Source organism: Colletotrichum lupini, chromosome 8 (assembly GCF_023278565.1).
Source record: "Colletotrichum lupini chromosome 8, complete sequence".
Lineage (NCBI taxonomy): Eukaryota > Fungi > Ascomycota > Sordariomycetes > Glomerellales > Glomerellaceae > Colletotrichum > Colletotrichum lupini.
In genome coordinates this window covers 839,687-855,378 of record NC_064681.1, presented here as the reverse complement: position 1 = coordinate 855,378, position 15,692 = coordinate 839,687, and the positions used below count along the sequence as shown (strand labels likewise).

The 15,692-nt window shown below is 53.7% G+C and overlaps 6 protein-coding genes across 6 annotated transcripts; 3 read left to right on the top strand and 3 right to left on the bottom strand.

Moving 5' to 3' along the window:
* Positions 1 to 320: 320 nt before the first annotated feature.
* On the top strand, positions 321 to 2,803 carry CLUP02_14736 (anaphase-promoting complex protein; the record flags this gene model as incomplete). Its single annotated transcript, XM_049293663.1, has 2 exons — positions 321 to 1,113; positions 1,344 to 2,803. The coding sequence occupies 2 exons, from the start codon at positions 321 to 323 to the stop codon at positions 2,801 to 2,803; spliced, it is 2,253 nt and encodes a 750-aa protein (XP_049150809.1).
* A 253-nt stretch (positions 2,804 to 3,056) lies between these two features.
* Positions 3,057 to 3,920, bottom strand: CLUP02_14735 (cytochrome c oxidase subunit VIa; the record flags this gene model as incomplete). Its single annotated transcript, XM_049293662.1, has 4 exons — positions 3,057 to 3,099; positions 3,201 to 3,368; positions 3,592 to 3,616; positions 3,773 to 3,920. The coding sequence occupies 4 exons, from the start codon at positions 3,918 to 3,920 to the stop codon at positions 3,057 to 3,059; spliced, it is 384 nt and encodes a 127-aa protein (XP_049150808.1).
* Positions 3,921 to 4,718: 798 nt separating this feature from the next.
* CLUP02_14734 (DNA lyase) lies at positions 4,719 to 7,114 on the top strand (the record flags this gene model as incomplete). The annotated part of the gene is made up of 6 exons (XM_049293661.1): positions 4,719 to 4,746; positions 4,808 to 4,820; positions 4,873 to 4,918; positions 4,974 to 5,106; positions 5,160 to 6,818; positions 6,987 to 7,114. 6 exons carry the CDS (start codon positions 4,719 to 4,721, stop codon positions 7,112 to 7,114), a joined length of 2,007 nt encoding a protein of 668 aa, XP_049150807.1.
* A 225-nt stretch (positions 7,115 to 7,339) lies between these two features.
* On the bottom strand, positions 7,340 to 8,712 carry CLUP02_14733 (HMG box protein; the record flags this gene model as incomplete). Its single annotated transcript, XM_049293660.1, has 6 exons — positions 7,340 to 7,530; positions 7,633 to 7,790; positions 7,838 to 7,883; positions 7,936 to 8,079; positions 8,132 to 8,445; positions 8,516 to 8,712. 6 exons carry the CDS (start codon positions 8,710 to 8,712, stop codon positions 7,340 to 7,342), a joined length of 1,050 nt encoding a protein of 349 aa, XP_049150806.1.
* Positions 8,713 to 10,957: 2,245 nt separating this feature from the next.
* On the top strand, positions 10,958 to 12,063 carry CLUP02_14732 (uncharacterized protein; the record flags this gene model as incomplete). The annotated part of the gene is made up of 2 exons (XM_049293659.1): positions 10,958 to 11,345; positions 11,396 to 12,063. The coding sequence occupies 2 exons, from the start codon at positions 10,958 to 10,960 to the stop codon at positions 12,061 to 12,063; spliced, it is 1,056 nt and encodes a 351-aa protein (XP_049150805.1).
* Positions 12,064 to 14,032: 1,969 nt separating this feature from the next.
* On the bottom strand, positions 14,033 to 14,173 carry CLUP02_14731 (uncharacterized protein; the record flags this gene model as incomplete). Its single annotated transcript, XM_049293658.1, has 1 exon — positions 14,033 to 14,173. The coding sequence occupies one exon, from the start codon at positions 14,171 to 14,173 to the stop codon at positions 14,033 to 14,035; it is 141 nt and encodes a 46-aa protein (XP_049150804.1).
* Positions 14,174 to 15,692: the final 1,519 nt, after the last annotated feature.

The window sequence follows — 15,692 nt, the reverse complement described above, 5'->3', positions numbered from 1 at the left end:
TCACAGAAACCTCACTGTCAACATCGAGACTAACAAACAGGACAGCTCTAGCCGCCAGGATTTCGGACGTTGTTTCGTGCTTTGTAATCACTTCTCGCCCGGCTGACATCTCCTGGTTGAAATTTGGTTGCTACGGGACCTTCAGTTGACGCAGGCGCGACGCGCCATGCTGCTTGACCTCACCTAGCTCAAGTGACATGGTCAACCACGACGCCCACGGGTTCACCGTTCACGCCAAACTGATGAGCTTCCGGGCAAGCCAACCTCATTGGGACTGAATATCTGACGAAGCTGCGTAACTTCCGCGAGCAGAGCCCATAATGGCTCGATACCTCACGCCTGCCAAGATTGGCCTCCTCGCTCTCATCGAGCTGTACACGGACGAACATGTCCCCGCCACGGCAATCATCCCCGTGCTCTCCTTCATCACATCACATCTCCTCGACCCAGACCCTCAGTCCTTCACCAACACCGCCAGCAAGGACACGCGTTGGAGGAAAGCCGAGAGCACCGTCAGCCTCGTCATCGGCATCAAGGACTTTGAGAAGCTGCTGAGCGCCCACTCCGTCGTTGTCGGCCTGCCGGGGCGGAAGCTATGGGACACGTTCCTCGCCAAGCTGTGGGGGATCAACTCTCTCGATCTGCTCCACGACTTCTTCGCGCGCCAGTCGCAGTGTCTGGCCAAGACGAAGGAAGAGCTGCTGCGGGCGGCGGGCGGCGACGAGACCATTGCCGCGCAGCTGTTGCAGGAGCAGCAACAGAAGCCTGGGATCACACTGTCAAGAAACTCGCCGCTGGGTCAGTTTGTGCGGCGGTGCCAGCTCGAGTTCACAAGGCTGCTGTTCCACGATGCGACGCAGCTCTGGACGGGTTTCGTGCAGTATCGGCAGCCTACGGCGGGGTACCTCCGGAAGAGGAACCCTTCCTTTGGCCGGCTCAGCTTCGACAATGTTCTCATGACGGGCGAGCAATCGGAGTGGGACTTGGAGGGTGTTGCGGCGCTCACATCTGTCGTCTATGGCGATATGGTGAGGAACGGTACTCCTGCTGCTGTGCCGGTGAGCACAGACGACATTGAGCTTTTGCTGGAGTTCCAGATCGAGCAGATGCAGAGTGAGCAAATCTTTCTAGGTTTTCAGGATCCAAAGCTGACAAGAGTAGAATTCGGCAACCGAATACCATTGGAACTGAGGAACCAGTTTCATGATCTTCTTGGCGACAGTTTTCTCGTGCCTAGCTTGAGGCATTATCTAAGGCAACTCACTCCGACCGTTGTTGATGAACACTTTTGCTAATATTCTGCAGTTTCCTCGATGCTTGGAGATCAGGCGACTATCCTACAGCATTTGATTTCCTCCATCAATACTTTGACTACACGATGCAGAACCGAGACAGACTATTCTATCAATACGCCTTGATGAACCTGGCAGTTTTGCAAGCAGACTTTGGGTGCTACAGAGAAGCCGTCGCAGCCATGCTCGAAACCGTATCAACGGCCCGCGAGAACCGCGACATGACCTGCTTAAACTTTGCACTTAGCTGGCTTTTCCATTTTGGCAGAGCACACCCGGACCTTGTGAGAGACCTGGAGGCAGACAGTCTCCTCGGCACAGCCAAGGAGAGTCTTTCCTACCTGCGAGTCAAGGCGAAGGAGACGGGAATGTGGACATTGTGGGCGTCAGTGCTGCTCAGTGAAGCGAAGCTTGGCCTGGCAAACGGCGAGAGCGTGGCGACATCGGTCGAACTTGTGGTTCGCAGCTCTCACCTCATTGTCGAGCGGAACATGAAGAATATGTTTGGCGCCCAGCTGTCCATCCTGATTGCTCTGTGGGATAGGCTGGGGCTGTCGCAGCTCTCGGCCATGGACTGTGAGATTTTCTTACGGTGTCACGCGAGACATTCGATATTCGACGACGAGCTCAAGGTCACATCTCGTTTGGCGTCGCAGCTCGCGGCGAGAGGCAAGTTTGACGAGGCGTTGCAGAAACTGGAGGCCCTCGACGAGAACGCCCTGCGATCATGGAAACCGAGCCAATACTGGTACAAGTACCGGGGCATCATCAAACTGAAGCGGGACCTGCACCACAACAACCTCGACGGTGCAGAGCAGCTGCTCTCGCAGCTTTTGCAGTCCAAAAAGGACGACTTGGAACCGGACATGGCCTTTGTCGTCGACTTACTCCACATCGACTGCCTCACGCGGCGGGGTGACCTACAGGCGGCTTTCAACAAGGTCGAAGACATGCTGGCGGCGATTCGCGACGATAAGAGAGACATTTCGCTCCGCGTGCGGCTCATGCTGATCAAGGTTCACCTTTATGACAAGTGCGGGCGTCCGCAGCGGGGCTTCACCATCGCCATGCGCGCCGCGAGCATGGCATGGAGGGCGAGGCTGGTCTCCTGCCTGTGGCAGGCCATCGGCGCCGTTGCGAATATCCTGACGTCGCTGGGCGAGTTCGACGCCTCGGTGCAGCTCCTCACGGCCGTCCTGCCGCGGAGTCTCGAGTGCGATTCCGCAGCGCTGAGCGGGCAGCTGTACTCGTACCTAGCCGACGCCAACATGGGCATCGCGGGGACGATGGCACCGCAGTCGGCCAAGAGGCGGGAGTACCTGACCCGGGCTACGGGTGCCATACAAAAGGCGTTCGATCATTATTCGAGTATCGGGGATATCACAAGGCAGTGTGAGATGATGGCCAAGAAGGCAACCATCATGAAGGTTGCGGGGGATAAGGTGCTGGCAGCGGATTACGCGGCTGCGTATGTAGCCCTGCGCAAAGAGGCGGCAGCACTTGCGATATGACATGTTAGCAACCCCCGGAATACCTGCAGAGGGATATGATAAGCAGCAAGTTCACATAGCACAACGCATCAATACCCTTCACGATGACACTCCTGAAGTTTTTGAAAAAGGCCGCATCTCTCGATTGCTGTGACATAGGGAAAATGTACAGGATAGTCTACCCCCTCAGCAGGCGTGTCACACCCCGAGTCTATGGATCGCTCCTTCGTCTCCTGAATTCAGCGATATCACGTTCAAACTAGACAGGCTTAATTTAAGCCTTGTCGGGGTTGTGGTAGTTGACGTTGTCGTTCCAGCTGTTTTCAGTGTTAGTCTCTCCCACAAATTCACTTCCTCGTCCCGCCGCGTGCATAAAATTGAGCGGGGAGGGAACCGGAGGAGAATGATGAAAACGTACAAGATGGTCTTGTCACCGTTGCCCCATTGGTAGTTCTTGGTGCGGATGTTCTGGTAAGAGTACTCGACGCGCTCCTCCAGAGGGGGCATGTGGCTCCAGTGGTCCCAGTGCTCGTTCCAGAGGACGTAGGCGTTGGCGGCAGCGAGGCCGAGGGCGGGGATGCAGGCGCTGTGAAGGTGAGGAGCATCGGGTCAGCATTTGCACTCTTGATATTAGTCTCCCATGTCTCCCCAGCAGTTCCCGAATCAAATCCCGCGCTCTTTTCCGGCTGTTCCGTGATACTCAATTATAGCGGCATTGGCTGAGGTGGCCGGGCAGATATCGGGCGGGACGACAGATTCGGTGCTTGAGGAGACCTCGACTGAGATTTCTGGAGGGGTGGTGTGCATACTAGATGGAGATCTTGCGCCAGAGGCCTAGTCAATATGTTAGCATCTCATGTTTTTTCCCTCCTTTTTGTATCTAGTCCGGGTCCTCCCTTCGCCGCTCGATGGGTCAATTGAGCCCAATTGGCTCCCCAAAACTCGAAACATTGAAGCATGTCGGACTCGAACAGGGCGGAGAGAACGAACCGGTGGTTTGCGCGGCGTGGTGCTTGGCAGCCTCACGCTCCTTGATGAAGGCGTTCTCGGTGGTGCTGGCGAAGCGGCGCTGGACGGTGGAGCGGACGGCCGGGGCGCGGGCGGCACGCGCGGCGGCGGAGAGAAGCTGGCGCTGCATCTTTGTGTTTGGAAGATATCGGTGGAGGGGAGAGGTTTCGATTTCGGCCGGGTGGGCGTTGGTGGTGGATTTCGAGGTTTTGTGAAGTCGGGAGTCGGAGGATCAGGTCATTCTCTATCCAGAGCTCGGCTAGCGGGAACGTTCACGGCCTTGCAAGTGCCTGGATTGTAAGGCCTAAAGATGGCTTTTGGGGATGACTAAATGATGTCAGGTCATTTGCGGAGAAAGCAGGAAGGGAGGGCCCGGGTTCGGTACGTACCTCAACCAACACCAGATGCTCGTCTCGGCTTACCTTCCTGACTTCGACTCAGATACCTGACTTCTTCATGTTGAATGATCAAAAAAGAATTAGTGCAATAATTCTAGGAAATTTATTTGCACTGAGAGACACATGATTAAGATAGCAGAATATGTCGCGTTCATGTGTTGCAGCAACTTGCAGTATGTCGCATTTGGTCACGTGCGTAGGCAATCACGGGACACCGCGCAAACCGTCGCGTTCAACACTTCAATGACGGCAGCTACGTCGCGTTGACCAGGGCTTGACAGTTTAATTGAGGCGTCCCAGCGTCGGTTCTCATGCAACTTGATTCTTTTGAAATTCAACTCGCAATTTTGATACCCTAGTCATCCATTTCCACAATTGGAAGCGAAGATAGCACTTGAACCTCTGGGCTTGATGCAGCAACCCAACCTTTGACATCTCGGGCATGGGCATGAAAGCGACGTGATCTCGGCGTTTGTGAATTCGAGTCTTTTCCAATCGTGATATCAGGAGCAAGCAAATCACCGGCCAGGATGGGGTTGCGTATTGTGACATGGAATGGTGAGTTGGGTCCCCATCATTTGACAAATGTTCCCGCTCGCTCACGATCCTTGTATCACAGTCAACGGCATCAGGTATGTCTTCTTCAACTGAGAATATCCATGTACTTCAATTGACACTACCGAGAAATCCGTTTGGGTACCAGCCATGGAGCACACAACGAACATTTCAGGTCCGTTATCCTCTTTCCTCGCGGGTTCCCACTTGTTACTGACAAAAGCTTATAGGCAATGTTCGAAACCCTCGAGGCGGACATTGTAGTCATGCAGGAGACGAAAATTCAACGCAAAGACCTCAAAGATGACATGGTACTAGTACCTGGTTGGGATGTATTCTTCAGCCTACCAAAGTACAAGAAGGGTGAGCTCACAGCGGTCATCGTCCCTCAGTATGTTTCTCACCTCTCACCCCAGGATATTCCGGTGTCGCGATATATACCCGGAACGCAACATGCTGCCCCATCCGCGCCGAAGAAGGCATCACAGGCGTCCTTCCAGTTCCAAACTCAACTACCAGCTTTCGCGACCTGCCTGAAGACCAGCAGATCGGCGGCTACCCGCGCGCGAGCCAGCTCTCCAGCGAAGTAGATGAGGCGACGCTCGACTCGGAAGGCCGGTGCGTCATCCTCGAGTTCCCGGCCTTTGTGCTCATCGGCACCTACAGCCCCGCCACCCGCGACTCGTCTCGCGACGACTTCCGACTGGGTTACCTCGGCGCCCTCGATGCACGCGTGAGGAATCTTGTCGCGGCCGGGAAGCAGGTCATCTTGACGGGTGACCTCAACGTCATTCGCGAGGAGATGGACACCTGCAACCTCAGGGAGACGCTCCGCAAGGAGGGCATGACTGTGGAAGAGTGGATGCAGGGGCCAAGCCGTCGTTTCATCAACCAGCTTGTCGTCGGTGGCCAGGTCGTCGGTGAACGCGACGAAGGAAAGGAGAAGCCCGTCCTCCATGACTTGACGCGCATCTTCCACCCCACCAGGCAGAGCATGTTCACTTGCTGGGACACAAAGAGGAATACCCGCCCAGCGAACAACGGCAGCCGGATAGACTATATCCTATGTTCGTCGGGCATCAAGGACTGGTTCACGGACTCAAATATTCAGGAGGGGCTGATGGGATCGGACCACTGCCCCGTATTCGCAGTCATGAATGACGTCGTCACAACGGACGGTAAGGAGTCACCCGTACTCGACGTGATCAACCCCAGTGGTATGTTCCACGACGGTAAACGGCTGAGGGAATGGTCACAAAAGGATCTTCTTCCCCTATCCGCGAAGCTCATCCCCGAGTTCGACCGAAGACGCAACATCCGCGACATGTTCATGAAGAAGCCCATCCCAAAGCCCGCACCAAGCCCCGGATCGACTCCTCTCGAGTTACACAGTCTTCCAACCGAAGATGGTGGCGACTACCCCGTGACGACTCAAGAGACGCAAGACCCTGAAGCCTCGCAGGCAACCACGACGACCGAAGACATGCCCGCTGCCTCACAGGCATCCATGCAGTCCAACACGGCAAGGTCACCACCCCCCAAGTCGACACTCTCCTCGTCACAAAGCACCAACCCGCTCGTAAAACGACCAGCCGAATCGGCAGCATCAGCTAAACGAGCCCCCAAGAAGTCGAAAACCAACGAATCCGACGGTAAGGCCCAGAGCACCCTCATAGGCTTCTTCAAGCCAAAGAACCCGCCACAACCACCACCAACCCAGTCTTCGCCCACTCAAGCAGACGCGGCAAAGACCAATCATCCACCGTCGCCCTTCACCAAGAACAAAGCCGCAAGTGATGGTGGTGCTGCTGCTGGACCTATCCGTTCCCTATCGGGACTATCAGAAGCGGTGGGCACGGTAGAACAACCCGGCAGCAACGGCGGCGGCAAAGAACCCACGCCTCCTTCATCCTCCGCGAAGCCATTCGAGACGGCGACGTCGGAAAAGGTCTTTGACCCCATTGAAGTCAAGGAGTCTTGGTCAAAGTTCAACCTGGGAAAGAGGGTCGTGCCAAAGTGCGAGCACGGTGAGCCCTGCATCAGCTTCCAGACCAAGAAGCCGGGCGTCAACTGTGGTAAGTCTAAACCCAACCACACCACACACACGCCTTACCCCCTTCTTACTCGTTTATGCGTCCACCGAGGCCTCTGTCCTACCCTCCTCTCTCTCGTCCCCCGACATATCCCGATCTTTCTGCCCCCGCCCCCCCTCGACCCCCATTCATAGCTGATGATCCACATAGGCAGGTCGTTTTTCATCTGCGCCCGTCCTCTGGGGAAATCCGGAGAAAAGGAAAAGGGGACGGAGTGGAGGTGCGGTACTTTTATATGGAGCAGTGATTGGAAAAAGAGCCAGTCTCAAGCGTCGTAGTCTATACATTTCTAAGGGGCGATGTGGAGTCACGCGAGATTCGACGAACAGTGTGACGAGCTGTAACCGTTACTATCGAAAAGAGACAGCTAGGTAGTTTAGTCGTGCAGAAGAAGAAGATTAAGGCAATGAGACATGAACATTATGATTCCATTATCGTTTTAGTAAATCTATCAAGCATTCTATATCGGTCTTGTGGTGGCTCATCTTCGCATCATGGCAGAGTTAGACATCCGATTCTTCGGCAGCGACGACGCGAATTGCTCTATCCTTTCGAGTCTTGCTCTGCTTGAAGTAGCTCACTCTTTGCTTGAACCCCATCAAGAGCGTCGCCACCGTCTCCGCCCAATGATGCGTCCGGAATTCGCCCATCTTGTGAGTAGAGCAGGTAAAACTCCACGAAGTGGCTTTGGAGCCTTACACGAATTCGAGCCTTTCCTGGTCTCGACAGGCCCCTAAGTTAGCAGAAGAAGTCTCTTTTGCTCCGGCTGAGCATGGTAAGGGTGAGTGCCGGGCACGGCATGTCTGCTTAGTTCTGGCCCAAACATCAAGTGTTGGTGTTTTTTCGACTTTCTCGGCGCGAGCTGGGACATGGCTCTGAGGGAAGACGAGGCATACTCGGCCTAAGGCAGCAGACGAAGGTGCTCCTTCGCGGCAACTTGTAGTCGCGAAAATTCTTGCACAGTCATTGAGACCTAGCATGGTAGGAACTAATGCAGCGACGTTGTGATGGATCGCTTCTTGCTCCTACGATCCTTGATCTCCATCTCTAGAACGGGGTGGCAGGGACGATTAGGCTGAAGTGCTCCTCCGGTTGCGACGACGCTTCTCGGAAGGCTTGCGTGGCGTGTACCGATAGTCAGGGTGCATCTTGTTGTGGCGCTCCTTGTAGGCTTTCGCGAGAGCCTTGTATCTTTCGCGGACTTCATGAGACTCATTATTCCAAGCTTTTCCTAGGATTCCGGCTTTTCAAAGGTCAGCGAGATGGTGTAGGGCTGTTGAAATTCAGTCACCTACAGATATCATTGTTCTGGAGTTGAGGGTTCATCTGTTTGATTTGGGCTTGGTAGTCGCTGCGGTAGAGGATGAAGGCGTTGGGAGGTCGTGTGATCTTGACTCTTCGTTCAGGAGCGTTGACGAACTGGGTGGTTGCACCGGGTGCTTCCTCGAGGAGTTGTGGTGGTGGTCGAGGGACGACGACAGCAATACCGTTGACGGAGACAATCATGTGTGGACCGGCAATGAACCTCTCACAAGGCCCAAGAACCCATCTATCAACGCTAGAATGCATTCCGTCCTTGACCCACATGACGGGCTGGCCCAATATGCGCCTGTGATGAATGTTAGAGACTTTATGAAAGAGTGGTATTAGACAGGCACAAAGTAGATATGGACGCGTACCCCATCTGCAATGCCATGAAGAGCCGACCCTCCTCGCCAAAAGCAAAGTAATCTCTTGCAGAGACAGCTATGGTGGACTCGAATGTGTTGAGGCGAAGGTCCAAGATCTCTGTCACAATCTTTAGGATCTCAGGGTGCACATGGGTAGGATCAATGTCACGAGCAACGATGTTGCCAGGGTTGAATGTCAACGCCATGATGAATGTAAATGGCGGTGTAAGGTGGAATGCCGTATCAATAGGTTGTTAGGGGGTGTCTTGCGTGTCTTGTGTCTCTTGGAGATATTGAGTAACAAATCAAATAAGGTTCTGATAAAGTGGTGACTTTTTTCTGGGCTGTGATGGAAGAATCTTGATTTGAAGCTGGCTGTGCCGATGGTCATAAATAAGAGATCAGATCAAGCGGAATCCAACGTGGATGCGGATGGCAACGGATGATATCCGGGACTTATGGCGGGAGAGATTTGAGGGAGACAACATGGTCCGCACCAGGATGTTTCTGGAGTAGCCCATGGAGGTGGAAGGAAGTCCTAAATTGGGGGAGAAAGCGCCACCTTCCCCTCAGGAAGCGACGAAGTCACCTCATAGAATTGGCCGAGGACGGTTGGTTGTGGTGTGGAAGGCCTAGTAATTTTTGTGGGACGATGTCTTGAGGAGGAGGAAGGAGGAGGTGAAAGCTGCAGGGGGGGGGGGGGTGTACGTGGGTGTACGTAGGTGTAGGTACGTGTGTGGGTGTGTGTAAGTGCGCGTGTGGTGGTTGCTTCCCACTCCAGGTCTGGCCAGACACTACCTTAGACTTGCCGGGGTTGTCTTTCCTCTTCGGATGGGGGTGGGTGAAAGCTCTGGGGGTGTGAGAATACCCAGGTACTTGTCATACCTTACCTCTCGTCACCTTACCTTACTTTACTCACCTTCCTTACCAACGTGCCTGCCTTACCAAACCCATCTGTGCCAACCTCGAATTTGGAGATGGGGACCTCCACGATCGGATCCCGGTTTGGGACACGGTATCTCTCACACTGTGCACACTTGTATCCTTCGAGGGGCCTGTCTCTCTTCAATCACCATAGGTATCCAGGAGGCTCCCCTCTGATAGAACGGTACTTTGTCTGGATCACGGCCCGAAGATGCAGGTACCTCGGCCTGGCTCAAGCAACAGAAGCCAGGCTCACCTTACCTCACCGCGAGCCCACGCAGCAAGCCTCCGGCTGTCATCTACCTTACCTTGTCAACGGCCGCCGACGGTCCCTTGGCGAATCTTTGTGCTCCTCCGTCCTCGGCACTGCCAGCTGCAGCCTCCCTTCGCTACCACTACCTTGGCTTACCTCACAGATACCTGCGGCAGTCTCTATTCAAGGATATCCCCTCTTCCCGCATATGCTTGACCTGCTGCTGATTTATACCAGAAGTCAAGAACCACCGCTTTGTGTCCTCTCCGCGTTGGCGATCCTCCAGCCGTGCGCGAGTACTATGATGCTGAAGCCGTCCCGAAACCGCGTCCTAAAGGGCCCAGAAAGTCTGGGAACTGTATCGTATCAACGCTGGGGGCACGAGGGGATGTAGCGAGCAAGCTAAAGCCTTCTATCACACGTTACTTGAGCGTACGTGTTTGTACAATTCAGATCGCCGACTCGGTGATCATTCTCTCAGCATCACGTCTACGGCTCAACTCGATCACTCGCTCTCATGCTGATAACTCCCTTGTGTCCCTGTCGCCTGCGCGCTTAGCGGGCTGTGCATACGAGTTGAAAGAAACCAACGACGCACACAACGTTTTCTCTCGCGTATAATTCCCTTCGACGGCGGAAGCAACACCAACAGCCCGGTTGAGAATCAAGCAGAAAGCATATGTGCGGCGGTCAGTGCAAGGAACATGCCAGGCTGGCTTCGACACAAAACGATTGCCCGCCAACTTGAGAATTCAGCATCCTGGATGAGAGTATGGCATCGCCCGTACTCGATGACATGTACCTGCATCTCAATCAAAGTCGTAAGCCAACGTATCACAGCCCCAGATTTTCACAAGCTGTCCAAACTGCTTTTACGAAGTTTTGACGACGAGATGGGACACTTGTCGGGGACGAGGCAACAGTTGACTTGTAGCCTCTTTTCGAGAATTTCCTGCCGCACCACATTGTGCAAATTCTGCTAGCTCAATAAGGCTTAGGCGAATAGGCGAGGTGTAATTTCTTGGATTGGTTTGTTCCTGCCACGCTTGTCTCCAAGATACTCCAGTGTTTGGGCCAGCCTTTCCCCTAAAGTCTCCGTCAGATGTTATCGCGAGCGCTGCATTCGGTCAAGGGTCATTTTTGGCTTATACAACCTGGTGCTGTCTCTTCTTTCTTTTCTCATCGCACCCCCAAAAAGCTATTTTGACCTCATCTTCTTACCAGGTTCCTACCATCATTTCTCTTTTGTACTTGAGACTCCCCACCATCCCTACATGCATTTACACCACACTTACCGCCACTATCCGCTCACCACACTTACCGCTTCGCCTTCGCCAACAATCTTGTGCCCGTTCTTCCAAGGCACAATGTCTCACAACGAGGAATCATCACCGACGGAATCCCGTGTTGTTTTGAGGACCCAGGGTATGAACGAAGTCTTACCGCGTCATGATCTCGACATGTTCACGTCTGCTGGAACGTACCCGCACGGGAGTTGGGAGCTCTCTGAGGTCGGTCAGCCTCACCAATTCCAGGCCGCTTACTGCGTGCGAGATGCCCAGGGGCAAAAAGTACGCGCGCCAATACCACTGGTCAGCCTCTCCGCAGTGACAAATCAAGAAGAAATTTATCAGCACTGCACAGTCTATCACTATGATCCGAGTGAGTTGCGCGATTGGTAAAATGACTTTTCAAAAGCTGATCTTGAGCAGCATGCCAGAGCCGACGTAACACAGATCACCACCAGACAGCTTCCGCCTTTGGCCAGCAGCAACACCATCTCAACAATGCTCTGCTACAGGAGCAAAGCAGTTACCAACCGACAGCATTGGATGTCCAGGTGATGGATCAACAGCACATTCCTTTCGACGTCCCGGCCGATGATTTTTCTCGGGGTAGTGCTGCCCTCCTTTCTAGTCCGCCAGCATATTCATCAATAGCGGCACAGCGCGCGAGTCCCGTGGAAAAAGACAGGGGAATGACGCGAATATCGACACATGGCTCAAATATTATCTGCTTTCCATCGGATAACGCCACTAGTGAATATTCACGTCGGGAGGATTCGCTGGTTGTCAATACTTCCCACAGTAACTCATACCATGAGGCACTTCAGCATTCCGCGGCAGACAATCTCAGTGGGCTTGGGCTATTCACTCCTCAAGAATCACTCGACACGGGCGTCCACGGAGAGAATTTCACGATGAATGACTCTTTCACAACCATGACGCTTTCGCCCCAGACATTGTCACTGGATGAACAGGCATTCGACGAGCTTTTTCGCCAGAGGCACGATGCCAGCTACGACTTTGACGAAACCAATGTAAGAGGCAATCCAAACGAGGTGGGAGATGGTTCAGCCACGGCCAAGAAGGAACGATGAAACTTTGCCTTGCTCGTTTTTTAAATTTTCTATTTGTCGGGTTTAGGCATGGGAGGCAAATTGAGGACAGTAAAGAAGGAAAGTTGGGGGCCATTTTCTGCAATGGGGCTACTATGACGGAGTTCAGGATAGGTGGAAAGGGCAAACGACCATTTCTTCATTCTTCTGAAACAGTAGAGGCCGACTCAAAGGAGCTAGCTGCTGATCTTCAGCAATGAGTTGACCGCCTCTCCAGGCGCAAACCTACTACAGTCTGGCTTTGGAAAGGCGGTGGGGAGCAAAGGCAGGGACTAGGATTTGGTGATGGCCATACCCTTTCTTGTGCCAGTTGCCATCATTTCACGTGGCTGGATCACTTTAGGATAGGCGTGTTGATCAAGAATAATGAAAGAAGCAATTTGGGCAAAAGAATTCAGACAGAGTACTTGCATATTTACCCTTCACGCGTCTGCCCCTGTCAGATTATGCGGAGAGGTCGATGACCACGCACGCCAATGGAGACAGCCGGAGCAAACCAGAGCCATGTGATGCTGGAAGAGGCCTGGAAGAGGGCTGTAGGAGGGAGCAAACAACAAAGGAACCTTGATGTTCCAACGGTGGTTTTCGTGAAGGCCATTATGATTGGTTACCGAGAGATGCAAGAAGGAGCAAACGTTGGCATGTTGGCTGCATGATTGGGGGGTTAGACGAGGGACGTCGAGATTAGCAGCCGGACTAAACCCTATTGGTTCAGCCTCAGCCATGCTATGGACATGGGTACCTTGTCGCCCTTTCCTGCCCGCCCTGTGTGCCTGTGGGTACATGGCCAAGGACGCACAGATCGTCCCATCTGGCACTTACCCACTCTGTCACCCACTGCTGCGTTTCACGGGCCCATTTCTTTCCCCGAAGCTCAATCTGCTGTCTCACCCTTCAAATATGCGGGAGAGCTATCGCAAGACATCACCACATCATCACGGAACAAGGGGAAAAGGAGCAGAAGAAGAACAGCTTCCAAGTACACTAGGAGAATTACCACCCACACCTGCCACGCCTCACTCGTATTGCAACTCACATCGAGCCTGATGTGGTGGGCACATCCCTCCAACTTCCAATGCAAGACAACCTGACCGCAAGAACAAAGCCACCAATGCCATACTCCATAGCCGCGCCAGCAAACATCTCCCCGCATTGGTCGAGATCGACGCCTGGATCTAGCACTCTGATGGACCCGAGTTTCTTGCAACGCCAATGATGATGTTGAGACAGGGAGAAGGCTGCGCTGCGCTTCAAGTGAGCGAGAGAGAGAGAGAGAGAGAGAGAGAGAGAGAGCGTTGGTTGACTGGGGGGCGCCTTTTGGTTAAGCCACTACCTCGGACTCAAGATGTGCGGGCGGTCCGCTCAGTCTGCATCAACGCAGTACCTACTGTCGTTCATCCCTGCCTTCGCTTCATGCAACGCATGCTGGCTCAAGAAGGTATAGTTGGTTGCGGCCTTACTAGCCTCTTCCCTGCTCCCCCTTCTTTCTCTCTCTTTTCTTCCAAGCTTTGCCTTCATCGACGAGAGCAAAGAAATGGAAAGAGACATTGTTACTAGTCCAGCCTTCTCCATCGGGATCCAGACACTCTGTGGCATCTGTACGCATCAGCCACCTGCCCTGACTTGCGACATCCCGCAGTCTGCAGCCACAGCCCCGGCAACGGGGGGCAGTCGGAGTCATTCACGGGTTTACCCTCCTTCAGATTAATCGAAGTGTATGCTACTTATTTTTAATTCCATCGCGGCAGGTCAGGCCACCTCACTCACCGACATCATCTGTCGAGTAAAACGAAGGCTTAGACCGCAACTGTCGACTGATACTTCCAAGATATGCACACGGCTCATTCCGGTTCCTTCAACCCGCCTATACGTCCGATTTCGACAAAGTGATTAGCAAACTGTACGTATCGAGGGCAAGAAACCGTCACCGCCTCGAACAGACTTGAAGACCCTAGGATCGGCAAGAACTGTCCGTCCTGGCCGCCGCCATGACGACCACTGACACCATACACGAGAGAAACGCCTGAGAAATATCCGCAGATAAGCAGGGAGGAAACAAGAACAGATTCGCCTGTACCCCACCAGGCAACATCCGACGGATCCCGCAAGACGTTTATGACCAACTAGCGGTACCTGGTTTCCGTCCGACGGATCATCCTCAGGGTCAGCGTTGACATTCCTACCGAAAGCCACATCGACGGCCCCCCAACTTTCATGAACCCGGTACTTGACCCTATACTGCTATTCCTCGCCAAGATAGGCGGCCGCCCTGGGGCTGTGACAGTCATGCGCTGCGTGACTGGAGCGCCCTCGGACCCCACTACCAGACTAGGATCCCGCCGTGGCTATGGTCCGATGTTCTCTCTACTTCTCTGTCCTAGTGGAATTTCAACTTCGCTGGCTGGATTGAAGTTTTGAGTGCCTTCAGCTGTTTCCTTCTACCTGGTTCGCGTCTTGGCTCGCAAGGGTTGCCGATACGAACGCAGTCGATAGTAGTGGTCCTTGGCTGTTTACCATCAACCACTAAGAAGAAGGAAGTCGAGACCAGAGGAGCAGATCTGAAGCGTCAGTCTTGTTTGTTGCGGGAAGGAATCGACAAGATTACTCACTGCACCGATTCTAACATTAGAGCAAGATGCTTGACATAGAGCAACGGTCGAGACAGGGATTATTTGAAATTCCAGTCTGCTTTAGCCTAGTAGGAGACAAGACGGAGGCAGAGTCGCCGATCACTTTATTTCAGGGCAGCAGTCAGTATCCCATGAGGAAGCGCAAAGAGTTGGCAGTGACAGGTAAGAGATTGGCCCTAGGCGCGCGTTCGATGATGTGACTGTACACAAGCTGGCTACTCTTAGCCGACATGGCGTACTACGCCGCCCTCAGGATACGAATGGAGACTACGTTACGTGGGGAATTTATCGCGCGAAGATGCTGCCATACGTGCTGTACAGGCGCCTTCTATGAGGCAGGACCATTGGCGACTTATACGGCCGCGCTTCGGTGGCTCTTGGTCGAAGAATGGATCATTTACGTGTGGTCACACAACTCTTTTGTCACAAAGATCGTGAATCCGTGACAGGCTGCGATCCGAGCCTTCCAGCAGCCATTTTCGACGTGGCTGCGAGCAACCCCTGGACTGCCCCGCCCCAAGTCTTTTGGTCGCCGTTCATAAACTCAAGGATGCGTCCTAATCGGATTGCTTGCAGGCTCACTTCAACGCTTCCCCCTAGCCCTGTCCATCACCTGTACTTCCTTGTTTGTGTGGACACCTCTTGTCCGGCTCGACTTCGGGACCGAACCTTCATCTCGTGGCCTCCGAGCAGGGCTGAGCGACCGGGATCAAAGGGAGCAAGGCAAGACGTCTCGGCCAGGGAGTAGACGACTCAACTTTCATCAAACCGTGCCAATAACGTAAAGCAAACGGTTTCTCTGGGACTAACATGGCGTCTCACCTAACCTTGGCGTCTCGGCAACATGGCACAATCTTGAGCAGGATGAAGGCGCCAAAGCTTGCGCTAACTCAACAAAAGAAGCCATTCTTCACCAGGAACCCGGTAGCCATCTCCTCCTGGTCGCCTTCAGCGGGTTCCCGCCAATGTGAAGGCTCTTTT